We start from the raw sequence: 27,139 nt of genomic DNA, 5'->3' as shown, positions 1-27,139 counted from the left end.
TTGAACTTATGGGGAAATTGCACCCAACGTTAGACACAAATATATGTATTTACATAACCCCACTTGAAATATGCAATGATACATACGCTTAACAAGTCTGGGAAGTCAAACATGTCATGACGCTTTATGTAGCGTATTCTACATGTGGTACTGTTTCAATGCAACTGTAATCAGTTACTGAAAACCAATACAGCTTATTATAAAAAAATAAAAAAAAATTCACCAAAGCAACACAACAAACACCAATATCACGCCACGCCACCCAACACAATAAAACACAACTCAGCAAAATACCATGTCACAACAAATGAACACAATAACACGAAACACCAGGTCAACACAACAAAAATAAAGATCATGTGATGGAGAACAAACTGCAATAAGAGAATAGAGCCGGGGGAACGATCACCAGACTGCCAAGAATGCGATCAAGGGGGCGACAGCGCACATATATTCTTGCAGTTCCACAAATCAAGGCAATGGGAAGGGAGTCGAACATCTCTAACCTTCTCAAAAAGTGATATCTACTATGTCCGCAGCAATTCTATCCTTTTTTGAGGGCAGTCACCACATCCATTAGTTATTGCCCGAGCTGTGAGAAGCTGGTGTGTCGGCTGCCGGTTGGCCAATCGTCTTAGACTTCAGGCATCTGGTCATAGATGATTTGAGGTGGTATTCAATGGAGGGCAGACTGAAGATGCTTCATTGGTACATCTTAAATATAACGTAGTATAATGAAGGAAGTACTCTTATTTCTAGGTACACAGTCAGGTTTTCTGACCTCCAATACCACAGAAACCCGCAACATCCTATTCACTGTACAGAACCAGTGAACACATTATCATTTTCTTTGCACCCTTGATGTAAAAGAAAACCATGGCACAAAAAATATATTTACAATTTTTTTCATTTTGTTTTACATTTTGCATACAAATATTCTTTGTGATCTTCATATAAAACCTGATAAGATTAGAAACAAAACAACACTGACATATAAACTATACAAGGCAGAAATCCACAGCCTTCCCTTCTGGGAGCAGCCTGCGGATCCTGCTATCGGCAGCAGGAAACAGGTGGCAGCATTAGTCCTCTGTCAACGAGGACACCGGTCCTCCTTCAGAAGTGAGCCGTGACTCGGTCAATATCTAATAAATCATCCAGGATCTGGAGAGAGAAGGAAAGCAAACTGGTGGTCAGATGGATGGAGGAGGAAAGACAGTAGTGAAGCTTTCAAAAATCTGAAAAGTACCTCCATGGTGCGGGGCTCCCAGCGCACTGCAGGGTAAGTTAAGAAGGGGCCCTTGTGTTGTGTTTGGATGGTGGTGCACACCACTGCTTGTGTTTGGGTGGGACCTTTATGTTGAGAGTGCACGGTGGGGCACACCACTGCTTGTGCTGTGTTTGAGTGGGACTCTAGTTGTGTTTGGATTCCGGGGCACATCATGGCTTGTGTTTGGGTGGGACCTTTACGTTGAGAGTGCATGGTGGGGCACACCACTGCTTGTGTTTGGGTGGGACCCTTGTGTTTTGTGTGCCTTGTGGGGCACATCATTGCTTAAGTTTGTGGGGGGGCCCATGTGTTGTGTTTGGAACCTCAAGACGTGGCTCTTCAGATGAGGCCCCTCTCACCCTCCTCCCCCCACCAGCACCTTGAGACCCTCACTGGTGAGTAGCTGCGCTTTACAAAACTTGATCTGCATAGTGAGACACATCATTCTTGTGTTTGAGTGGGAACCTTGTGTTGTGTTGGCATGGTGGGGCTCACCATCACTTGTGTTTGGGTGGGACCCTTGTGTTCGGATGGTGGGACAGACTGCTGTTTGGGAGAGAACCTAGTTGTGTTTGGGTGGGATCCTTGTGTATGGATGGCGGGGCACACCATTGCTTGTGTTTGGGGTGGAACCCTTGTGTTTGGATGGTGGGGCAGACCGCTGCTTGTGCGGGACCCCTTGTTGTGTTTCGAAGGTGGGGCTTTCGCACAAGGCTTTTCACAATTTTAACTGGAAACTCAGCAGGTGGTGCTTCTAAGCGCTGAGTTGTCTAGTGTAAAACCCAGAAGGACTGACTAGAGGAAGACCTAATATGGCAAGGTTGGTGTAGTGTACTATGCACGTCTAGGATACCTGTCGCTTTAACAAATAGTTAATAAGCACTGCAATGAAAACAAAGAGCTTCAAAGTCCACCACATCCACTTGAATACAGACCTATGAAGAAACAGTGGCCACAAGATAGAAAACCTAGAGCATAAATACTATAAAAATATTTGCAGTCTTACTGTGATCTCTGAATGTGCTAGCACCTTTTGTTAGTCAACAGGATCGTATTTGTATCTGACATTTTGACTTACCGGTAAATAAAAACTCTATTTTTCTTTGGAGCTACTGCACTGCCTGGAATTTGATGATGAGTGCAATTTATTTACAGTGTCACGCTGTTTGCGAGTTACTAACCCCTCCCGCATCTCCAAGTCACGCTTGACTGTTCAACTTCACTAACGCTAGTTAGGTGCCTAGAGGGAGTCCTGTTTGTCCACTTGAAGCTCTACAGTAATGATGGTCCTGTGACTGACTTAAGAAGACACTGCCCCATGTAGATCCAGTGGTCCTCTGCAAAGCGCACACCTGTATCAATCAGCAGCCTTAGCTGAAGTGGAATCAGCTCGCAACCCCTCAGGGGACAGCCTTGTCACCAAAGCATAGCACACTGTAATGCAAAGTGCTATCCATCTAGAGATAGTTCTCCTCTGCACTGCCTTGTCCTTCTTTCCCCCCGAGACACTCACAAAGAGATAACCCTCAACTCAGTGGTTCCTGGCACATTCAGTATAAAAACTGAGGGCTCTCTTGGAATCCATCCAATGCAGTCTCTCCCCCTTATTCTGAGGGGTGAGAAGGCGGAAAAAGACACCAGAAGGGTGACAGCCTATCAGACATGAAAGGCTGTTACCACTTTAGGCAGAAATACTGCTTGTGTCCTCAAAACCAATTTGTCAGGAAAAAATGGAGTATAAGCTGAGCGGACGGTGAGTGCTTGAAGCTCGCTCACATGCCAATCTGATGTTATGTCAACTAAAAAGATAGTTTTTAATACTAACAGACACAGTGGATGTAGGAAGTTGGCTCTGTATATATTATTTCAAAGTAAGAAATAGTGTGCACAGAGTCAAAGGGTTCCCCTTAGAAGTAAGATAGTGGCAAAAAGAGACAATTCTAATGCTCTATTTTGTGGTAGTGTGGTCAAGCAGTAGGCTTATCAGGGGGTAGTGTTAAGCATTTGTTGTACACACACAGGCAAAAAAGGAGGAACACACACTCAAAGACAATTACAGGCCAATAGGTTTTTATATAGAAAAATATATTTTCTTAGTTTATTTTAAGAACCACAGGTTCAAGATTTACAAGTAATACTTCAAATGAAAGGTATTTCACTCAGGTATAATCACAATAGCACGGACAGTTTTGACAAAAATGGCAATAAGCTATTTTAAAAGTGGACACAGTGCAAAAATCAACAGTTCCTGGGGGAGGTAAGTAAATGTTAAGTTCACAGGTAAGTAAAAAACACAGGGTTCAAAGTTGTGTCCAAGGTAGCCCACCGTTGGGGGTTCAAGGCAACCCCAAAGTTACCACACCAGCAGCTCAGGGCCAGTCAGGTGCAGAGAGCAAAGAGGTGCCCAAAACACATAGGCTTCAACGGAGAACAGGAGTGCCCCGGTTCCAGTTTTCCAGCAGGTAAGTACCCGTGTCCTCGGAGGGCAGACCAGGGTGATTTTGGAGGGCACCGGGGGGACACAAGTAGGCACAGAAAGTACACCCGCAGTGGCACGGGGGCGGCCGGGTGCAGAGTGCAAACAGGCGTCGGGTTTTGTATTGAAAGCAATGGGGAGACCCAGGGGTCTCTTCAACGATGCAGGCAGGCACGGGGGGGGGCTCCTCGGGGTTGCCACAACCTGGGCTAGGCAGAGGGTCTCCTGGGGGCCTCTCCTGCACTGGAGTTCGGTTCCTTCAGGTCCTGGGGGCTGCGGTTGCAGTGTTGGTTCCAGGCGTCAGGTCCCTTGTTACAGGCAGTCGCGGTCAGGTGGAGCTTCTGGATTTCCTCTGCAGGCGTCGCTGTGGGGGCTCAGGGGGGTCGTCTCTGGCTACTCACAGGCTCGCAGTCGCCGGGGAGTCCTCCCTTAAGTGTTTGTTTTCCGCAGGTCGAGCCGGGGGCGTCGGGTGCAGAGTGGAATGTCTCACGCTTCCGGCGGGAAACGTGAAGTCTTTAAAGTTGGTTCTTTGTTGCAAGAAAGTTGCAGGTTGTTGAACAGGGCCGCTGTTCACGGGAGTTTCTTGGTCCTTGGTTGCAGGGCAGTCCTCTGAGGCTTCAGAGGTCGCTGGTCCCTGTTGGATGCGTCGCTGTTGCAGTTTCTTCGAAGTTTAGAGACAGGCCGGTAGGGCTGGGGCCAAAGCAGTTGTCGTCTCCGTCTTCACTGCAGGGCTTCAGGTCAGCAGTCCTTCTTCTTGTTAAGGTTGCAGGAATCTGATTTCCTTGGTTCTGGGGAGCCCCTAAATACTGAATTTAGGGGTGTGTTTAGGTCGGGGAGGGCAGCAACCAATGGCTACTGTCCTTGAGGGTGGCTACACCCTCTGTGTGCCTCCTCCCTAAGGGGAGGGAGGCACATCCCTAATCCTATTGGGGGAATCCTCTATCCACAAGATGGAGGATTTCTAAAAGTAAGAGTCACCTCAGCTCAGAACACCTTAGGGGCTGTCCTGACTGGTGGGTGACTCCTCCTTGTTTTTCTAATTATCTCTTCCAGCCTTGCTGCCAAAAGTGGGGGCAGTGGCCGGGGGGGCAGGCATCTTCACTAGTTGGGATGCCCTTTGGCACTGTAACAAAAAGGGGTGAGCCTTTGAGTTTTACCGCCAGGTGTTACAGTTCCTGCAGGGGGAGGTGAGACGCACCTCCACCCAGTACAGGCTTTGTTCCTGGCGACAGAGTGACAAAGGCACTCTCCCCATGTGGCCAGCAACATGTCGGGTGTGTGGCAGGCTGGCAGAAACTAGTCAGCCTACACTGGAAGTTGGGTATGTTTTCAGGGGGCATACCTCTGGGTGTATTTTACAATAAATTGCACACTGGAATCAGTGTGCATTTATTGTGCTGAGAATTTGATACCAAACTTCCCAGTTTTCAGTGTAGCCATTATGGTGCTGTGGAGTTCGTGAGGGACAGACTCCCAGACCATATACTTTTATGGCTACCCTGCACTTACAATGTCTAAGGTTTGGCTTAGACACTGTAGGGGCATAGTGCTCATGAACCTATGCCCTCACCTGTGGTATAGTGCACCCTGCCTTAGGGCTGTAAGGCCTGCTAGAGGGGTGACTTACCTATGCCACAGGCAGTGTGATGTTGGCATGGCACTCTGAGGGGAGTGCCATGTCGACTTAGTCATTTTCTCCCCACCAGCACACAAGCTGTGAAGCAGTGTGTATGTGCTGAGTGAGGGGTCCCTAGGGTGGCATAAGACATGCTGCAGCCCTTAGAAACCTTCCCTGGCATCAGGGCCCTTGGTACCAGGGGTACCAGTTACAAGGGACTTACCTGAGTGCCAGAGGTGTGCCAGTTGTGGAGACAAAGGTACAGTTTAGGGAAAGAACACTGGTGCTGGGTCCTGGTTAGCAGGCCTCAGCACACTTTCAAATCATAACTTAGCATCAGCAAAGGCGAAAAAGTCAGGGGGTAACCATGCCAAGGAGGCATTTCCTTACAGTGGACAACTATGAATTGGCTCAAAAGGGGTCCAACATGAGGATTCTAAGGACTAGATTTAAGTCCCACTGTGACATCACAAAAAGTGTTACTGGAAACAAGTACTGCTCCTTCGAGCAACCTCAGCACAATAGGTGACGTGAACAAGGAAGGCTGATCCAGCAACCATCACAAAGCTAACAGAGCCAACACATTTAACAGTGTCTAATGCAGGTTATTGCTGGGCCAATGTCAAAACAAACAACACTTCAGACAGTTTAGCTTGTAGTGGGTCAATATGGCTGGTGCTGCACCAAGCCACAAACTTGTCACAGCGACAGGCATACACCAAGTTTGTAGATAACCACCTGGAATAACATCAACAACCGCCGGAGGCAGCTAGCTCCCACAAACTCAATCTCCACACATGAAGGTACAGATTGGAAAGGCCTGGGTGCAGGACCCTGCGGAAATCTAAAATAGGACAAAGACCTCAATCCTTTTTCGGCACAAGGAAGTAACAAGGGTAACACCCGGTTCCTACTAATGAGGCTGGAGCATTCAGAAGCCAAAATCTTTAAGCAAAGGCCCTGCACTTCCTGTTGCAAAACGGACATGGGATCCTCCAGCAGCAGTGCTGATGGGGGTTCAAGAAATGGGAGGACATAGCCCCTCTGTACCATTTGGAGGATCTATCTGTCCAAAGTGATGTCTTAGCATCCTTGAAGGAAATGTCAAATCCTGCCAATTGTCAAAAAGGGCAAATTGAAGTGTTTTTGTTATTGTGGTTGGTGGAGGGGCGGGGTACTGAGTTTCATGTTGGCCCTGATCGTTGTCTCTGGGAACCTCGGTCAAGAAAAGGCCGAGAAGTGTGTTGTGCGAGTAGCGGGGTCTGGCACTGACAATTTTTTTAAAACCCTGGCTTGTCCCCGAAAGGGGTTGAAGTGTTGGGAAGGGAAGACACCCCAAAGCAACATGCTGTGGTGAGACTTTTTAAACGCGTTCCCGGGCAGAGTCCACTTTCTCACTGAAAAGGCGAGAGCCATCAAATGGCATGTCTATCAAGGATGCCTGGATATCCCCTGGGAAGTTCATATACCTTATTTCTTGGACAGGATTGCTGGAACCAAGCATTTGGTTGTGCTCAGAAAAGACCAAATAACAAATTTTGTCACAACCCTGGCCGTCCTGGATGGTTTGGGCTAAAGAGGGCTATAGGTCATCCAGAACTGGTGGTCGGATTTGAACTACTATGTCCCAAAAAGCATGGAGTAGCATTTCAAGAGGCAGCTGGCATTGGCAGAACGTAAGGTAAGGCTGGCAGAGAAGAACATACATAGAGAGCTTTGGCAAGTGCATTTGGATTTTGGGTCAGGAGGGGTTGTAGGAAAAGCATTTGGGTTTACTCTACTGGTGGAAGCCTGTACGACTGCTTTGGGAGCTGAGTTAGGAAGGCCAGGATGGCAGATGCTGGTGTGTGGCAAAGAGCTACATCTGGGTAGCTCTGACTTTTGACTCATGGCCCAGAACATGATTTTGTCCAAGAATCCAAGAGGGTATCTGTAAGAACTTCACTAAATGGCAGGGGATATTCAGTAAGTGCCTGACCAAGCAGGAGAACCTCCTAGAGGACTATCGTCTATACTTCCATTGTAGAGAGCAGCAGATCACAGTCCTCTGAACCCCTTCTCATAACAAAAGAGAAAGAAGCACTGTCCTCTCTGACAGGACCAGGGAGAGAGAGGTCTGGTGTCTGGGAGGTATTTGGACCACTAGCACCCTGTAGTTCTTCATACCAACTGTCCTCATACTGTGGAACAAATTCATCCCCTTCATCATAGTTACCATTAATGTTAGAATCCGAACCATAACGCTTGTGTAATGTATGAGCTCTGCTGCATTATAAAGGCATTGGGTCAGAGTCAGAAGGATTTCCAATTGGCTGCGACCAGTGGAACTGGAATGCAACCTCGGTCGAGACGAAGCCGGCAGAGTCAGAAACCACTATGGGTAGTTGACCCTCCACTGGTGCCGTCAGTAACGGTGTGTCTATGTTAATGGAACCAGTTCAAGGAGTGGCACCGGAACCGAAGTCGGGGAGGAACTCCAAGCAGGTTAGAGGGTCATAAGCAGCACCGAGGACGAAACCTCCGGCAGGACCCCAAATGATCCTTGGGCCCAAAAGATGCACCAGAAGGTATCAGAAGCTTGCCAGATATGCACAGAATGGACTTCCTAAAAACCACTGTCAACTGCGACGTCAGGTTGCATCAGGACCAGATTCGGAATCTGCTCATTAGAACCTTGGGTGTTATCTGGTTGCAAGTGGACACCCTTACATCTTCTGTGGAGTCTGAGAATGGCTGTAAAGGGGCAGATTCCAGCTTGGACTGTTTGTGCTTCTCCTTTGACTTACCCAGAGACTTCGAAGAGGGTGTGCTGTGGGAATTGATTCAGGGGTGGGAAGGGCACCTCCTTTTCTACTTTGCCCGGTCATGGGGCAGTCGTCTGGTGTTTGGTGCCTAGTGGTCCTGTAAGGCATTTGGGTTCATCTGGGCACAGTTGTCATAGGCCCTAGAGTCATGTTCAGACTTCAGGCACCAAAGGCAAACCTTGTGGGGATCTGTCCCTCCATTTGTTTGCATCAGTCTCTACAAGGTTTACAAGGTTTAAACCCTGTTGTTCTGGGAGGTAACCTAATTCACTTATACACTGGTAAAAATAAAACATTTTTAGTCAAAGAAATTCATAAAAAACGAGAGGATTAGAGCTCTGAATCTTCATCTGAAGGTGTGGAAAAAAAGCACCTGGGTCGAGCCTATATGCAGCCCTTCTCGTCATGTCTGGAGCGGAACGGTGGTGCTGAGTGTAGGAAAGTACCATCTTGCCTGGCATGTTACCCCCATATTTCACTGTATATATGTTCTTTTAGTCTATGTGTCACTGGGACCCTGCCAGGCAGGGCCCCAGTGCTCATAAGTATGTGCCCTGTATGTGTTCCCTGTGTGATGCCTAACTGCCTCACTGAGACTCTGCTATCCAGAACCTCAGTGGTTATGCTCTCTCTGCTTTCCAAATTTGTCACTAACAAGCTAGCCACTAAATTTACCAATTCACATTGGCATACTGGTACACCCATATCATTCCCTTGTATATGGTACTGAGGTACACAGGGTATTGAGGTTCCAGGAGATCCCTATGGGCTGCAGCATTTCTTTTGCCACCCATAGGGAGTTCTGACAATTCTTACACAGGCCTGCCAGTGCAGCCTGCGTGAAATAACGTCCACGTTATTTCACAGCCATTTACCACTGCACTTAAGTAACTTATAAGTCACCTATATGTCTAACCTTCACCTGGTGAAGGTTTGGTGCAAAGTTACTTAGTGTGTGGGCACGCTGGCACTAGCCAAGGTGCCCCCACATCGTTCAGGGAAAATTCCCCAGACTTTGTGAGTGCGGGGACACCATTACACACGTGCACTATGCATAGGTCACTACCTATGTATAGCGTCACAATGGTAACTCCGAACATGGCCATGTAACATGTCTAAGATCATGGAATGGTCACCCCAATACCATTCTGGTATTGGGGGAACAATTCAATGATCCCCCGGGTCTCTAGCACGGAACCCGGATACTGCCAAACTGCCTTTCCGGAGTCTCCACTGCAGCTGTTGCTGCTGCCAACCCCTCAGACAGGTTTCTGCCCTCCTGGGGTCCAGGCAGCCCTGGCCCAGGAAGGCAGAACAAAGGATTTCCTCTGAGAGAGGGTGTTACACCCTCTCCCTTTGGAAATAGGTGTGAAGGGCTGGGGAGGAGTAGCCTCCCCCAGCCTCTGGAAATGCTTTGATGGGCACAGATGGTGTCCATCTCTGCATAAGCCAGTCTACACCGGTTCAGGGATCCCCCAGCCCTGCTCTGGTGCGAAACTGGACAAAGGAAAGGGGAGTGACCACTCCCCTGGCCTGCACCTCCCAGGGGAGGTGCCCAGAGCTCCTCCAGTGTGTCCCAGACCTCTGCCATCTTGGAAACAGAGGTGTTGGGGGCACACTGGACTGCTCTGAGTGGCCAGTGCCAGCAGGTGACATCAGAGGCTCCTTCTGATAGACTCTTACCTCTCTTGGTAGCCAATCCTCCTTCCTTGGTAGCCAAACCTCCCTTTCTGGCTATTTAGGGTCTCTGCTTTGGGGAATTCTTCAGATAACGAATGCGAGAGCTCACCAGAGTTCCTCTGCATCTCCCGCTTCACCTTCTACCAAAGGATCGACTGCGGACTGCTCCAGGACACCTGCAAAACCGCAACAAAGTAGCAAGATTGTAGCACCTAATCCTGCCAGCTTTCTCGACTGTTTCCAGGTGGTGCATGCTCTGGGGGTAGCCTGCCTTCACCCTGCACCAGAAGCTCCGAAGAAATCTCCTGTGGGTCGATGGAATCTTCCCCCTGCTAACGCAGGCACCAAAAGACTGCAACACTGGTCCTCTGGGTCCCCTCTCATCCTGACGAGCGTGGTCCCTGGAACACAGCAACTCTGTCCAAGTGACTCCCACAGTCCAGTGACTCTTCAGTCCAAGTTTGGTGGAGGTAAGTCCTTGCCTCCCCACGCCTGACTGCAAATCTGTGTACTGCGTGATTTGCAGCTGCTCCGGCTCCTGTGCACTCTTCCAGGATTTCCTTTGTGCACAGTCAAGCCTGGGTCCCCGGCACTCCATCCTGCAGTGCACAACCTTCTGAGTTGTCCTCCGTCGTCGTGGGACTCCCTTTTGTGACTTTGTGTGGACTCCTGTTCACTTTTCTTCTAAATGCCTGTTGGGGTACTTCTATGGGTGCTGCCTTCTTCTGTGAGGGCTCCCTGAGTTGCTGGGCACCCACTCTGTCTCCTCCTCCAAGTGGCGACATCCTGGTCCCTCCTGGGCCACAGCAGCACCCAAAAACCTCTACCGCGACCCTTGCAGCTAGCAAGGCTTGTTTGCGGTCTTTCTGCGGGGGAACACCTCTGCAAGCTTCATTGCGATGTGGGACATCCGTCTTCCAAAGGAAAAGTCCCTAGTCCTCTTCTTTCTTGCAGAACTCCAAGCTTCTTCCACCCGGTGGCAGCTTCCTTGCATCTTCAGCTGGCATTTCCTGGGCTCCTGCCCTCTCTCGACACTGTCGTGACTATTGGACTTGGTCCCCTTGTCTTACAGGTACTCAGGTCCGGAAATCCACTGTTGTTGCACTGCTGGTGTTTGTTCTTCCTGCAGAATCCCCCTATCACGACTTCTGTGCTCTCTGGGGGTAATAGGTCCACTTTACACCTACTTTTCAAGGTCTTGGGGTAGGGTATTTTTCTAACCCTCACTGTTTTCTTACAGTCTCAGCGACCCTCTACAAGCTCACATAGGTCTGGGGTCCATTCGTGGTTCGCAATCCACTTTTGGAGTATATGGTTTTTGTTGCCCCTATACCTATGTGCTTCTATTGCAATCTATTGTAATTCTACACTGTTTGCATTACTTTTCTTGCTATTATTTACCTAATTTTGGTTTGTGTACATATATCTTGTGTATATAACTTACCCTCTTACTGAGGGTACTCACTGAGATACTTTTGGCATACTGTCATAAAAATAAAGTACCTTTATTTTTAGTATATCTGTGTATTGTGTTTTCTTATGATATTGTGCATATGATACAAGTGGTATAGTAGGAGCTTTACATGTCTCCTAGTTCAGCCTAAGCTGCTTTGCCATAGCTACCTTATATCAGCTTAAGCTGCTAGAAACACCTCTTCTACACTAATAAGGGATAACTGGACCTGGCACAAGCTTGAAGTACCTCTGGTACCCACTACAAGCCAGGCCAGCCTCCTACACTGAGGAGCACTGTGCCACCTACCAGCATGTAGAGTAGTGCTTAAGTTTCCAGATGTTCGCGAATTCACCGATGTTACCCATAATGGAGAAGCATGTTTCTCGGATGAATGCGAGATTTAAGATGAGTACCATTCTAATGTTGTGGACTTCAGATATGGGGCTAGTAGGGAGCCAGACTATTAGAATAGGGCACGGGGAGGTTCTTCAGTTTCCTGCCCAAGCAACAGAGCCAGGCTTGCTGCAGGGACCATCAACTACTTGTTTCACTTCGATTTGGAGTTTCCATAACCAGGAAAGCAATCCTTTCACTTGTTGACTTCACACCCACACTCTGCCATGTACTCCCTGGAAAGAGAAGCTAAAAGATTACCACTGAAGTTAGCAGGTTATCACTTGTGCACTTTTGTCATGCGATGGAGGGGGAAGTGCTTACTGGGTTTTGTTTACTTGTAATCCTAACCATCAGAACTCACATGTACAAACTCTGCTCTCTCAGAAACATCTGATGTTCCTTTCATGTCCTTCACAGGGTCACATCCTCTCCATCTGACACAAGTGAGTCTCTAGGGTCCAACAACACAAATGAATGGACAGACCACTGCACGGCTATCGCTTTGTGCTTCTGGAAGAATTTCCACTGCTCTGGTCAGAACATATCTAATCTCTCAAGCTGTCCACTGCACCGCCCCACGCCCCCCAAGAACCAAACAAACCAGTTCAAAGTGCTGTGCTACACCTACAAAGGGATAAAGACACCCTAATTGCACATCTCAAAAAACAGTTATATAACACCATCAATGCAACATCAGATCAAACTGTGTCACTTTTCCTACCTCAGATCAGGGCATTGTACAACAAAACCAGTTCCTGAATCAAAGATCTCAACAGGACCATTTCTTCTTTCCATAACATTAACTCAAACACACCTCTTCCATCCAGCCCCAACTTAACCCCTCGACTGAGCTCTCAATTCTTCGCTTCCCTTGGCCTCAAGTGCAGTTGTCCCTGTTCCAGCTGCATATATTTTCTGGAAATACTAGTCAACTGAATGCATTACAGTGCCAAGGTGGCATTTCACGTTAAGTGTGCAGCACTCACTATGTCGGGGGTAGTCCCAATTTTCTTGGCAAGTTCGGTGCGCTCCATGGTGCTCAGATAGAGGTATCGATTTAGTAGTTCACCGTCCAGGATATTTCGCACTGCGTTCTGCAGGATGCGTCGGTCCATGTGAAGCATTCTGGAAAACACGCAGACATACTACTGTTATATTGAAATAGACAGAAGTAATGCACTTACACTGGAATAGAGACTACCTTTAAATTGAAAGGCACAGAAAGACACCCTTTGCACTGTAAACGATACACAAAGACTTTACACTGAAATAGAGAAGGACTGTATTTAAATTGTTACAGTGATCCTCATCTGTGCCCACCATTTCCTCATAATCCCTTAACTTCCCACTCCATGTTTACCCCAAACTTTGCACTGCTTTTGTTTAGTAGTCTTCTTCCTTGCTGTATTCCTTGCCAATTCTTGCCACATGAACCGCTTGCCTGTTGTGGTCTCTGCATCCTTCTCTGCTTTTGCCTGGTGTCGAGTCTAGATATCCCTTCTCCGCTCCTGCCGCTCCGCATCTTCCCTGTTCTTCCCTCCATGTATCCCTTCTCCGCTCTTGCCTCTCCGTATCTTTCCCTGTTCTTCCCTCCATGTTTCCCTTCTCCGCTCTTGCCTCTCCGTATCTTTCTCTGTTCTTCCCTCCGTGTATCCCTTCTCCGCTCTTGCTTCTCTGTATCTTTCCCTGTTATTCCCTCCATGTATCCCGTCTCCGCTCTTGCCTCTCCCTATCTTTCCCTGTTCCTCCCTCCATGTATCCCTTTTCCGCTCTTGCCTCTCCGTATCTTTCCCTGTTCTTCCCTCCATGTATCCCTTCTCCGCTCTTGCCTCTCCGTATCTTTCCCTGTTCTTCCCTCCTTGTATCCCTTCTCCGCTCTTGCCTCTCCCTATCCTTCCCTGTTCTTACCTCCATGTACCCCTTCTCCGCTCTTGCCTCTCTGTATCTTTCCCTGTTCTTCCCTCCATGTATCCCTTCTCCGCATCTTTCCCTGTTCTTCCCTCCATGTATCCCTTCTCGCTCTTGCCTCTCCCTATCTTTCCCTGTTCTTCCCTCCATGTATCCCTTCTCCGCTCTTGCCTCTCCGTATCTTTCCCTGTTCTTCCCTCCATGTATCCCTTCTCCGCTCTTGCCTCTCCGTATCTTTCCCTGTTCTTCCCTCCATGTATCCCTTCTCCGCTCTTGCCTCTCCGTATCTTTCCCTGTTCTTCCCTCCATGTATCCCTTCTCCACTCTTGCCGCTCCGTATCTTTCCCTGTACTTCCCTCCATGTATCCCTTCTCCACTCTTGCCGCTCCGTATCTTTCCCTGTTATTTCCTCCATGTATCCCTTTCTCTGCTCTTGCCTCTCCGTATCTTTCCCTGTTCTTCCCTCCATGTATCCCTTCTCCGCTCTTGCCTCTCTGTATCCTTCCCTGTTCTTCTCACCTGGATGTCCTTGCCTGCTCGCCTCTGTATCCTTGCCTGTTCTTGACTGCTCGTCCCTCTATCTTTCCATGTTTTTGCCGCCTTGATCTCCTTGCTTGCTCTTGTATCTCACTACATATTACATTAGAGCAGCGTCTCATCCCTACTCCTTGACAACCTGCGGTCCTGAAGCATGTTTTGCAGGATAACAACTACAGTAGATCTGCCAGTTCCATCCCTCCTCCTGGACAATCGCTGTCAGTAAACACGGTTAGTGGCTTACTATTTACAACAGACCCAGGAGGTCTTACCCTCCTTCTTGACACCTGCAGTCCAGAAACACAGCTAGCACATTACATCCGCTTGGACAGCCACTGCCCAGTAACACAGTTAGCTGGTTACCCATTACAGCAAACTCGCGAGTCCCATCCCTCCTCCCTTGATACGCGCAGTCCGGAAGCACGGTTACCAGTTACAACATGCCAGTGGGCCCCCATCCCTAACTGCAGTCCAGTAGCACTATTAGCAGGTCATTGTAAGTCTGATGGTCTTTACCTGAATGCTTTAGGATTCAGCCCAGCATGATGTGGTAACATGGTAGTCAAGGCGTTCTGTAACATGAGCAGTCGTCGGTACGTCTTCTCCTGCATGGGTAGGAGCAGCCCCACACCTCCATCCAGGGTAGCTGTGAACAAAGACTGAATTCAGACATACTGGAGACATCACACTAGGCCAGCACAAAGGGAGCCATAGGACTACGCTGCCTTTTTCTCTCACTCTACAGAGAACTAGCGAGAGCAGAAGGACCAGAACAAACCAACTGATGAAAGGGGATTAGGAGACTCAGTTTTACCACAGCAAACTAGTAAAGTTGGACATAACAACTGGACATTTTATGGTCTGAAAGAGGTTTACTGTAATCGACAAAAGGGCAAAGCTTTATAGAGGAAAGGAATACACACCAAGCAGTAAAAGATAGAAGAGCCAAGAGATCTTGAGTAATGACAAATGAGGCACAATACATGAAGAAATGGCACGAAAGGTAAACATAAGACAAAGTTTACAGTGGTGAAGAAGGCAAGAAAGAGCTTCACACACAAGGACAGGACTGGCAAACTCCACACACGCGAGGAAAGCATAATAAAAGTGGGGAGGACAGGCAGAGCTTACCATGCATGGAGAACACGAGGCAAGAGCTTGGAAAATAGAGAAGAGAGGTGGGATTTACAGAGGGGGACAAGCTAGGCAGAGATGAAAATGAGAGTCTGACAGAGAAAAGTGGATAAGACAGGCTGAGCTTTCCTTACATGGGCAGCATTCCGGATGTGTAGAAGAGAGGTGGAGCTTTGCAAAAGGAGAGATAAGAAGCAGAGCTACACAGAAGTGAACATGGAGCAGAGCAGCATGGAATTGGAGGAGAGAAGCACAGCTCCACAGAAGTGAACATGAAACAGAGCACCATGAAAGTGGAGGAGAGAAGCACAGCTCCACAGAAGTGAACATGGAGCAGAGCAGCATGGAAGTGGAGGAGAGAAGCACAGCTACTCAGAAGTGAACATGAAACGGAGCACCATGGAAGTGGAGGAGAGAAGCACAGCTCCACAGAAGTGAACATGGAGCAGAGCAGCATGGAAGTGGAGGAGAGAAGCACAGCTCCACAGAAGTGAACATGGAGCAGAGCAGCGAAGCACAGCTCCACAGAAGTGAACATGGAGCAGAGCACCATGGAAGTGGAGGAGAGAAGCACAGCTCCACAGAAGTGAACATGGAGCAGAGCAGCATGGAAGTGGAGGAGAGAAGCACAGCTCCACAGAAGTGAACATGGAGCAGAGCAGCATGGAAGTGGAGAAGAGAAGCACAGCTCCACAGAAATGAACATGGAGCAGAGCAGCATGGAAGTGGAGAAGAGAAGCACAGCTCCACAAAAGTGAACATGAAACAGAGCAGCATGAAAGTGGAGGAGAGAAGCACAGCTCCACAGAAGTGAACATGGAGCAGAGCAGCATGGAAGTGGAGAAGAGAAGCACAGCTCCACAGAAGTGAATATGGAGCAGAGCAGCATGGAAGTGGAGGAGAGAAGCACAGCTCCACAGAAGTGAACATGGAGCAGAGCAGCATGGAAGTGGAGGAGAGAAGCACAGCTCCACAGAAGTGAACATGGAGCAGAGCAGCATGGAAGTGGAGGAGAGAAGCACAGCTTCACAAAAGTGAACATGGAGCAGAGCAGCATGGAAGTGGAGGAGAGAAACACAGCTCCACAGAAGTGAACATGGAGCAGAGCAGCATGGAAGTGGAGGAGAGAAGCACAGCTCCACAGAAGTGAACATGGAGCAGAGCAGCATGAAAGTGGAGGAGAGTACACAGAAGTGAACATGGAGCAGAGCACCATGGAAGTGGAGAAGAGAAGCACAGCAGAAACATTTATTCTGAGGAATTTCAAACTACCCACTCTCTGAAGACAAGTAAGGAGGAACTCAAACATGGCACAACAAAGAGATATTGAATTAAACTACACTGACAAGCTCCTATGTTCAGCCACCTGATCACACCTCAATGTTCCGTAAACTTTCCTTGCCTCTCCTGCCTCTACCCCAGCAGAAGAACCATGTACAGACCAAATCACTGCCACCAAGAAGCAAGAATGGACCTCCAGAAACCCCTGCCATTGCCCAATAGCAAGGAGGCAGGGATGCCCTACACAAAACACTGCCAGGCTGTACCTGCACCCCTATCATGACAAGCAGGCACAGAATTACACTAACAGATGTAAAGAACATCTACTATTGGTACATTAGGATGCAGGGAGGGATTTGCATTAACAACAACTTCCTGCTGCAAAGAAGAGAGGAACCAATACTCCCAAACATCCATCAGGATCCTTACCACTTGGTGACAGAGGGTCGCGGAGTAGCACATGTGACAATTAGAGACCAGGAAATCTTTCCCATACCCTGATGTAAGACATGCAAAGACTTACCAAACCATGTTATTTGCTTGTTCTCCCAGACAATAGACTTCTTGCTGGGCCCATCCAAGGCTCCACGACAAGGTGTTCTCCAGAAGGTGTTGACGTGTGAGCCAACATGGAAATCTGCTCTTCGCAAGAGACGCATTCCCCCAAAACTCTCTTTGGCTGGAAAACAAAGAATTTGCATTAAGGACTAGGCACTTGGTCATTTCCAACAGAGCAATGGATGCAGGCTTTAAAAACAAAATACCATCTTGCTAGAAATTCCTCTGTGGCACCAGATTCTCAATGGTCAGTCACTGCCTACAACAGAGGAAAGCTTTAAAGCAAAGCGGCTGTGATGTTGCAAGCCTATTAAGGCGAAACTTACTCTGGACATACATAAACTGCTGTGACTTCCTCCACCAATGAAGTAATTCATTCAAGATCTGGTAAAGTCAATGGTAACTCTGAGTCATGTCACTGGTTTATGATTAAAAGCACAGTCCAATCAAATGGAATCCTGGGGCCAGTAGTGGACCCAGCTAGTCGCAACGCTCTTGAATAGGACTGCTGGAAACAGCTAGCTAGCTTCCACTGGCGAGTGTCTAATGGTGTGCCTTTTAATTGATGAGCCTGTATTTTACTTTTCTGTCAAGGTATCCTCCTTTTTCAAATTTTTCGACTCAAGGAGGCAAATCCCAGTTCAATGCATTCCAAATAAACCCCAGTTCAATGCGTCATGAGTAGTCAAGGCACCTGGAGCCTTAAAGGGACAGAAGTCTAAATTTCCAGGTTTACAATGTAAGCCTATCAGGTTGCTAGGCAGCTTTTGGCTCTTTACATTTCAGATGTGGCTACACATCTGTCTACATTCCCAAAACACATCTCTGAATCGTTACAGTGGTAGTCGGCCAAATAAACGGTAGGGCCATACGCTTACACACAAACACATTCTGCGACAGCCTGCTGGCCTTGCAGCATGACTCCACCTTCAATTTTGCAAAGCCACATGGAGACCTGTCACTTTTCAAGGCCAACTATCAGTCGTACAGCGTGTGTGAAAAAGATAAAATGTTCTTGGAGTGTTTTTACCCAAAAAAGAGGACATTTGATGGAAAAATGTGTATTTTGATAGTGATATGCTGATGTTTGAAAACAAAATTATTGAAAATTCAAAACATTTTTAAAGTTGCTCTTTGAATGAAAACTTACAGTTCCTGCTGTGGTTGTATTTCAACAATCATAAAGCTCTTCCTGAAGTTGCTATCGATATCCCAGTCTTATGCGTTGGTATAGTCAATGTTCTATCACAATATTACATTTTAAATATCGTTCTCCCAAAATATTATATCCAGAATATTGACAACTGAAGCATTATGAAGGTAGGTATTTATAAGTAAGTATAGTTATATTGTAGCACCACATCTATTTATCTTGAAGATATATATGGAAAATGTCACTTACCTAGTGTACATCTGTTTGTGGCATGTAGTGCTGCAGATACACATGCTGTGCATATATCGCCATCTAGTGTTGGGTCTGAGTGTTACAAGTTGTTTTTCTTTGAAGAAGCTTTTTCAAGTCACGAGATCGAGTGACTCCTCCTCTCGGTGATAGTGCGCATGGGCATCGAGTCCTTTGTTTGTTTTCCCGCAGGAGGGTAAAGTAAGGAGTGATGAATTGTATGTGTACACATATAGTAAGTAAAGAAGATGTCCATGCAATGTATATGGAAAATGTCACTTACCCAGTGTACATCTGTTCGTGGCATGATACGCTGCAGATTCACATGCTTTGCACATCCCGCCATCTAGTGTTGGGCTCGGAGTGTTACAAGTTGTTTTTCTTCGAAGAAGTCTTTTCGAGTCACGAGATCGAGGGACTCCTCCCCTTTCGGCTCCATTGCGCATGGGCGTCGACTCCATCTTAAATTGTTTTCCCCACAGAGGGTGAGGTAGGAGTTAGTTGTGTATTATAGTAATAGTGCCCATGCAATGGAATAAAAATGTATGTACATAATGTGGTTTAAAGCGATATATTTGGAAAATGTCACTTACCCAGTGTACATCTGTTCGTGGCATTAGTCGCTGCAGATTCACATGCTGTGCACAGTCCGCCGTCTGGTGTTGGGCTCGGAGTGTTACAAGTTGTTTTTCTTCGAAGAAGTCTTTTCGAGTCACGACACCGAGGGACTCCTCCCACTTCGGTTCCATTGCGCATGGGCGTCGACTCCATCTTAGATTGTTTTCCCCGCAGAGGGTGAGGTAGGAGTTGTGTATGCTAGTAATAGTGCCCATGCAATAGAATGAATACGTATGTACAAAATGAAGGTTAAAGTAATATATTTACAAATGTACAAATGTTGAAGATCTACTTCTAAACGGCTACAGGCTCCCGGGGAGGCGGGTGGGCGCATGTGAATCTGCAGCGACTAATGCAACGAACAGATGTACACTGGGTAAGTGACATTTTCCGTTCGGTGGCATGTGTAGCTGCAGATACACATGCTGTGCATAGACTAGTAAGCAGTTATCTCCCCAAAAGCGGTGGTTCAGCCTGTAGGAGTTGAAGTAGTTTGAAATCAAGTTTTTAGTACAGCTTGACCTACTGTGGCTTGTTGTGCAGATAACACATCTACACAGTAGTGCTTAGTAAATGTATGAGGCGTAAACCATGTTGCTGCCTTACATATTTCGTTCATTGGAATATTTCCTAGAAAGGCCATAGTAGCACCTTTCTATCTGGTTGAGTGTGCCTTTGGTGTAATAGGCAGCTTTCTCTTTGCTTTAAGATAGCAGGTTTGAATGCACCTAACTATCCATCTAGCAATGCCTTGTTTTGAAATAGGATTTCCTGTATGAGGTTTTTGAAAGGCAATAAATAGTTGTTTTGTCTTCCTAATTAGTTTTGTTCTGTCAATGTAGTACATTAGTGCTCTTTTGATGTCTAATGTATGTAGTGCTCTTTCATCTACGGAATCTGGCTGTGGGAAGAACACTGATAATTCTACTGTTTGATTTAAGTGGAACGGTGAGACAACCTTTGGTAAGAATTTTGGATTTGTTCTTAGAACTATCTTATTTTTATGTATTTGAATAAATGGTTCTTGTATGGTAAATGCCTGAATCTCACTCACTCTTCTAAGAGATGTGACGGCAATGAGAAATGCAACTTTCCACGTTAAGTATTGCATTTCACAAGAATGCATGGGCTCGAAAGGTGGACCCATGAGTCTTGTTAAGACAATGTTGAGGTTCCATGAAGGAACAGGTGGTGTCCTTGGTGGTATAATTCTCTTTAGGCCGTCCATAAACGCTTTAATGACTGGTATTCTGAATAGTGAAGTTGAATGACTAATCTGCAGGTAAGCAGATATTACGGTGAGATGTATCTTTATGGAAGAAAAAGCTAGATTTGATTTTTGCAAATGTAGTAAATATCCTACTACATCTTTTGGAGGTGCGTGTAATGGTTGAATTTGATTGTTATGGCAGTAACAAACAAATCTTTTCCATTTATTTGCATTGCAGTGTCTAGTGGAAGGTCTTCTAGCTTGTTTTATGACCTCCATACATTCCTGTGTGAGGTCTAAGTGTCCGAATTCTAGGATTTCAGGAGCCAAATTGCTAGTTTCAGCGATGCTGGGTTTGGATGCCTGATCTGTTGTTTGTGTTGTGTTAACAGATCTGGTCTGTTGGGTAGCTTGACATGAGGTACTACTGACAGGTCTAGTAGTGTTGTGTACGAAGGTTGTCTTGCCCATGTTGGTGCTATTAGTATGAGTTTGAGTTTGTTTTGACTCAATCTGTTTACTAGATATGGAAGGAGAGGGAGAGGGGGAAAAGCGTACGCAAATATCCCTGACCAATTCATCCATAGAGCATTGCCTTGGGATTGGTGGTGTGGGTACCTGGATGCGAAGTTTTGGCATTTTGTGTTTTCTTTTGTTGCAAATAGGTCTATTTGGGGTGTTCCCCAAATTTGAAAGTAAGTGTTCAGTATTTGGGGGTGAATTTCCCATTCGTGGATTTGTTGGTGATCCCGAGAGAGATTGTCTGCTAGCTGGTTTTGGATCCCTGGAATAAATTGTGCTATTAGCCGAATGTGGTTGTGAATCGCCCAATGCCATATTTTTTGTGTTAGGAGACACAACTGTGTTGAGTGTGTCCCCCCCGTTTGTTTAAATAATACATTGTGGTCATGTTGTCTGTTTTGACAAGAATGTATTTGTGGGTTATCATGGGCTGAAATGCTTTCAGCGCTAGAAATACTGCTAACAGTTCTAGGTGATTTATGTGAAACTGCCTTTGATGTATGTCCCATTGTCCTTGGATGCTGTGTTGATTGAGGTGTGCTCCCCACCCTGTAATGGAAGCATCCGTTGTTATGACGTATTGTGGCACTGGGTCTTGGAAAGGCCGCCCTTTGTTTAAATTTGTACTGTTCCACCATAGAAGCGAGATGTATGTTTGGCGGTCTATCAACACCAGATCTAGAAGTTGACCCTGTGCATGTGACCATTGTGATGCTAGGCACTGTTGTAAGGGCCGCATGTGCAACCTTGCGTTTGGGACAATGGCTATGCATGAAGACATCATGCCTAGGAGTTTTAATACCATTTTTGCTTGTATCTTTTGTGTTGGATACATGGCCTCTATTACCTTGTGAAATGTTTGAACCCTTTGTGGACTTGGAGTGGCTATCCCTTCTGTTGTGTTGATTGTTGCTCCTAAGTATTGCTGTGTTTCGCACGGCAAAAGGTGTGACTTTGCATAGTTGATGGAGAAACCCAGCTTGTGAAGGGTCTGTATGACATACTTTGTGTGATGTGAACACTTTGTTAGCGTGTTGGTTTTGATTAACCAGTCGTCTAAGTAAGGGAACACGTGTATTTGCTGCCTTCTGATATGTGCAGCTACTACTGCTAGGCATTTTGTAAAGACTCTTGGCGCAGTTGTTATTCCGAATGGCAACACTTTGAATTGGTAATGTATTCCTTTGAATACGAACCTTAGGTATTTCCTGTGTGAAGGATGTATCGGTATATGGAAATACGCATCTTTTAGGTCCAATGTTGTCATGTAGTCTTGCTGTTTGAGCAGTGGGATTACGTCTTGTAATGTGACCATGTGAAAGTGGTCTGATTTGATGTAGGTATTTAGTGTTCTGAGATCTAGTATTGGTCTCAGAGTTTTGTCCTTTTTTGGTATTAGAAAGTACAGTGAGTAAACTCCTGTGTTTTTCTGTAGACTTGGTACTAATTCTATTGCGTCCTTTTGCAGTAATGCTTGAACTTCTAGTCCTAGAAGATCTATATGCTGTTTTGACATATTGTGTGTTTTCGGTGGGACGTTTGGAGGGAATTGGAGAAATTCTATGCAATAACCATGTTGGATAATTGCTAATACCCAAGTGTCTGTTGTTATTTCCTCCCAAGATTTGTAGAACTGGCTTAGTCTTCCCCCCACTGGTGTTGTGTGAAGGGGTTGTGTGACTTGTGAGTCACTGTTTATTTTGAGGAGTTTTGGGACCTTGAAATTTTCCCCGATTTCTTGGGAATTGGCCTCCTCTGTATTGTCCCCGAAAACCTCCCCTTTGATATTGTCCCTGGTAGGTAGGTGGTCTTGTTTGTGAGTTGTTGGTTTCTGTGGGTTGACCTCGAAACCCTCCCCTAAAAGGTGTCTTCCGAAATGTGCCTCTGCTCTGCGGGGAGTACAGTGTGCCCATGGCTTTGGCTGTATCGGTGTCCTTTTTTAGTTTTTCAATGGCAGTGTCCACCTCCGGCCCAAACAATTGCTGTTCATTAAACGGCATATTGAGCACAGCCTGTTGTATTTCAGGTTTGAACCCAGATGTGCGCAGCCATGCGTGCCTCCTTATTGTGACTGCAGTGTTTATTGTCCTTGCAGCTGTATCCGCTGCATCCATGGAAGACCGTATCTGATTGTTCGAGATACTTTGTCCCTCTTCCACCACCTGTTGCGCTCTTTTTTGGAACTCTTTGGGTAGGTGTTCGATGAAATGTTGCATTTCATCCCAATGAGCCCTGTCGTATCTCGCCAAGAGTGCTTGCGAGTTGGCGATACGCCACTGATTTGCTGCTTGTGCTGCAACCCTTTTTCCCGCTGCATCAAATTTGCGGCTCTCTTTGTCCGGAGGTGGTGCGTCGCCTGATGTATGCAAGTTGGCTCTCTTACGAGCTGCCCCCACAACTACTGAGTCCGGTGTCAGTTGTGTTGTAATAAATATAGGGTCTGTGGGTGGTGCCTTATATTTTTTCTCCACTCTCGGAGTTATGGCTCTGCCTTCAACTGGCTCCTGAAATATTTGTTTCGAGTGCCTTAGCATTCCTGGGAGCATGGGAAGGCTTTGATAATGGCTATGGGTGGAGGACAGGGTGTTAAAGAGGAAATCATCCTCAATAGGTTCCGAATGTAGTGATACATTGTGGAATTCGGCTGCCCTAGCGACCACCTGTGCATATGATGTACTGTCCTCAGGTGGTGACGGTTTAGTTGGGTACGACTCTGGGCTATTGTCCGATACTGGAGCGTCGTAGAGGTCCCATGCATCTGGATCATCCTGGCTCATTGTGGTATGAGCTGGTGAGTGTGTTAATGGTGGAGTTTGCGCCGGTGATGCATGAGTTGATGGTGGTGGAGAAGGTGGTGGAGTTACTTTCTTTACCACCTTTGCTTGTGGTTGCTTGTCTCCTTGTTGGAAGGCAAGTTTCCTTTTCATCTTGACTGGGGGGAAGAGTGCTGATCTTCCCTGTATCTTTTTGAATAAAGAGCCGCCTTTGCGTGTGATCTGGCTCTATTGTTTGTAATTCCTCTTCAAATCTGTGTTTTTTCATTTGAGAGGACAGTCCTTGTTCCTCTGAATAGGAACTAATTCTCGGTTCGGATGCCGGATGTTTCGGCACCGAAACCTTTTCTACTGATTTTTGCGGCTCCGACAAAATCTTTTTTCTTTTCTGCGTCGTGCTCTCTCGGTGCCGACCAACTTCGGTGCCGCTGTCTTGGTGCCGAATCTTTTCTGCGCCACTCTCTCGAGCCCGAGATCGCTGCGTGCCTGTATCTCGACCGGAGTCGGATGACTTCGACACCAGCTCGCCCTTTTTCGGTGCCGATGGACGGTCACCTACTTTTCGGGTTAAGCCATGGCCTGTTGGCGGTGGCGTCCCCTGGGCTTTGTCAGTCTTTTCGTGAGCTTTTTGTTTCGACGTCTTACTCACGGTTGACGTTTCTTCGGCGTCGAGTTCTTCGGAATCCGACTCGTGGATGGAGAATGTTTCTTCTTCTTCCTCCTCGAACCGATGTGGACCTGTGGGCGTGGACGCCATTTGTAGTCTCCTGGCTCTTCGGTCTCTCAGCGTCTTTCTGGACCGAAACGCTCGACAGGCCTCACACGTATCCTCCTTGTGCTCGGGGGACAAGCACAAGTTACAGACCAAATGCTGATCCGTATATGGATATTTGTTATGGCATTTTGGACAGAAGCGGAACGGGGTCCGTTCCATCAGTCTTGAAGTCTCACGCGGTCGGGCCGACCAGGCCCCGACGGGGGATCGAAATTACCCCGAAGGGCCACCGGAGCTCTTCCAAATTCGGTGTCGATTTGATCTAACTAACCCGATACCGAACGGAACAACACCGATGTTTTTTTCAGAGATTCTAACTAACTTTCCGACCCGAAACACGGAGCGAAAAGGAACACGTCCGAACCCGATGGCGGAAAAAAAACAATCTAAGATGGAGTCGACGCCCATGCGCAATGGAACCGAAGTGGGAGGAGTCCCTCGGTCTCGTGACTCGAAAAGACTTCTTCGAAGAAAAACAACTTGTAACAGTCCGAGCCCAACACCAAACGGCGGACTGTGCACAGCATGTGTATCTGCAGCTACACATGCCACCGAACATAAATTTACAAATGTTCAAGATCAACTTCAAACGGCTACAGGCTCCCGGGGAGGCAGGTGGGCGCATGTGAATCTGCAGTGTATCATGCCACGAACAGATGTACACTGGGTAAGTGACATTTTCCGTTCGATGGCATGTGTAGCTGCAGATACACATGCTTTGCATAGACTGGTAAGCAGTTATCTCCCCAAAAGCGGTGGCTCGGCCTGTAGGAGTTGGAGTTGTTTGAAATAAAGTTCGTAGTACTGCTTGTCCTACTGTGGCTTGTTGTGTTAACACATCCACACAGTAATGCTTGGTGAACGTATGAGGCGTAGACCATGTGGCAGCCTTACATATTTCAGTCATTGGAATGTTTCCTAGAAAGGCCATGGTAGCACCTTTCTTTCTAGTTGAGTGTGCCTTTGGTGTGATATGCAGTTCTCTTTTTGCTTTGAGATAACAGGTTTGAATGCATTTAACTATTCATCTGGCAAAGCCTTGTTTGGATATTGGATTCCCTGTATGAGGTTTTTGGAAAGCAACAAATAGTTGTTTTGTTTTTCGAATATGTTTTGTTCTGTCAATGTAGTACATTAATGCTCTTTTGATGTCTAATGTATGTAGTGCTCTTTCAGCTACAGAATCTGGTTCTGGAAAGAACACTGGTAGTTCTACTGTTTGATTTAAGTGGAACGGTGATATGACTTTTGGTAAGAACTTAGGATTTGTTCGCAAGACTACTTTATTCTTGTGTATCTGAATAAAGGGTTCTTGTATGGTAAATGCCTGTATTTCACTTACTCTTCTAAGAGATGTGATGGCAATTAGAAATGCTACTTTCCATGTTAAATATTGTATCTCACATGAGTGCATGGGTTTAAACGGTGGACCCATGAGCCGTGTTAAGACAATGTTGAGGTTCCACGAAGGAACTGGTGGTGTTCTTGGTGGGATAATTCTTTTCAGGCCCTCCATAAAAGCCTTTATGACTGGTATCCTAAATAGTGAAGTTGAATGCGTAATTTGCAGATAACCTGAAATTGCTGTGAGATGTATTTTAATGGATGAGAAAGCTAGTTTTGACTTTTGTCTAAGTGCAGTAGGTAGCTGACGATGTCTTTAGCAAATGCTTTAGCAGATGCGTGTAAGGGTTGAATTTGTCTATTATGGCAGTAATAAACAAATCTTTTCCACTTATTTGCATAGCAATGCCTTGTGGTTGGCTTTCTAGCTTGTTTTATGACCTCCATACATTCCTGTGTAAGGTCTAGATGTCCGAATTCTAAGACTTCAGGAGCCAAATTGCTAGATTCAGCGATGCTGGATTTGGGTGTCTGATCTGTTGTTTGTGTTGAGTTAACAGATCTGGTCTGTTCGGTAGTTTGACATGAGGCACTACTGAAAGGTATAGTAGTGTTGTGTACCAAGGTTGTCTTGCCCAAGTTGGTGCTATTAGTATGAGTTTGAGTGGGAGAGGGGGGAAAAGCGTATGCAAATATCCCTGACCAACTCATCCATAACGCATTGCCCGGAGACTGAGCCTGTGGGTACCTGGATGCGAAGTTTTGGCATTTTGCGTTTTCTTTTGTTGCAAATAGATTTATTTGTGGTGTTCCCCATCTTTGGAAGTAAGTGTTTAGTATTTGGGGTTTAATCTCCCATTCGTGGATCTGTTGGTGATCCCAGAGAGAGATTGTCTGCTAACTGGTTCTGAATTCCTGGAATGAACTGCGCTATTAGGCGAATGTGGTTGTGAATCGCCCAATGCCAAATTTTCTGTGCCAGGAGACACAACTGTGTTGAGTGTGTTCTTCCCTGTTTGTTCAGATAATACATCATTGTCATGTTGTCTGTTTTGACAAGAATGTGTTTGTGGATTATTATAGGTTGAAAAGCTTTCAACGCTAGAAATACTGCCAGTAATTCTAAGTGATTTATGTGAAACTGTCTCTGTTGAGTGTCCCATTGTCCTTGGATGCTGTGTTGGTTGAGGTGTGCTCCCCACCCTATCATGGAGGCATTCGTTGTTATTACGTATTGAGGCACTGGGTCTTGGAAATGGCGCCCTTTGTTTAAATTTATAGTGTTCCACCATTTAAGCGAGGTGTATGTTTGGCGGTCTATCAACACTAGATCTAGAAGTTGACCCTGTGCCTGTGACCATTGTGATGCTAAGCAC

At 46.6% G+C, this 27,139-nt stretch overlaps 1 protein-coding gene across 1 annotated transcript in view; it reads right to left on the bottom strand.

Moving 5' to 3' along the window:
• Positions 1-889: 889 nt before the first annotated feature.
• The window catches only part of CPSF1 (cleavage and polyadenylation specific factor 1), a 274,839-nt gene continuing 248,589 nt past the window's right edge, over positions 890-27,139 (bottom strand). The window contains exons 35-38 of the mRNA XM_069221150.1: positions 17,084-17,239; positions 14,662-14,791; positions 12,687-12,825; positions 890-1,164 (exon numbers count right to left, since the gene is read on the bottom strand). Coding sequence (XP_069077251.1) covers positions 1,117-1,164; positions 12,687-12,825; positions 14,662-14,791; positions 17,084-17,239 — 473 coding nt within the window. The 3' untranslated portion in view covers positions 890-1,116. The remainder of the gene's footprint in view (positions 1,165-12,686; positions 12,826-14,661; positions 14,792-17,083; positions 17,240-27,139) is intronic.

This window comes from Pleurodeles waltl, chromosome 2_2 (genome assembly GCF_031143425.1).
Source record: "Pleurodeles waltl isolate 20211129_DDA chromosome 2_2, aPleWal1.hap1.20221129, whole genome shotgun sequence".
NCBI lineage: Eukaryota > Metazoa > Chordata > Amphibia > Caudata > Salamandridae > Pleurodeles > Pleurodeles waltl.
Note: the sequence above shows the minus strand (reverse complement) of the source record. Positions and strands in the feature narration are given on the sequence as shown.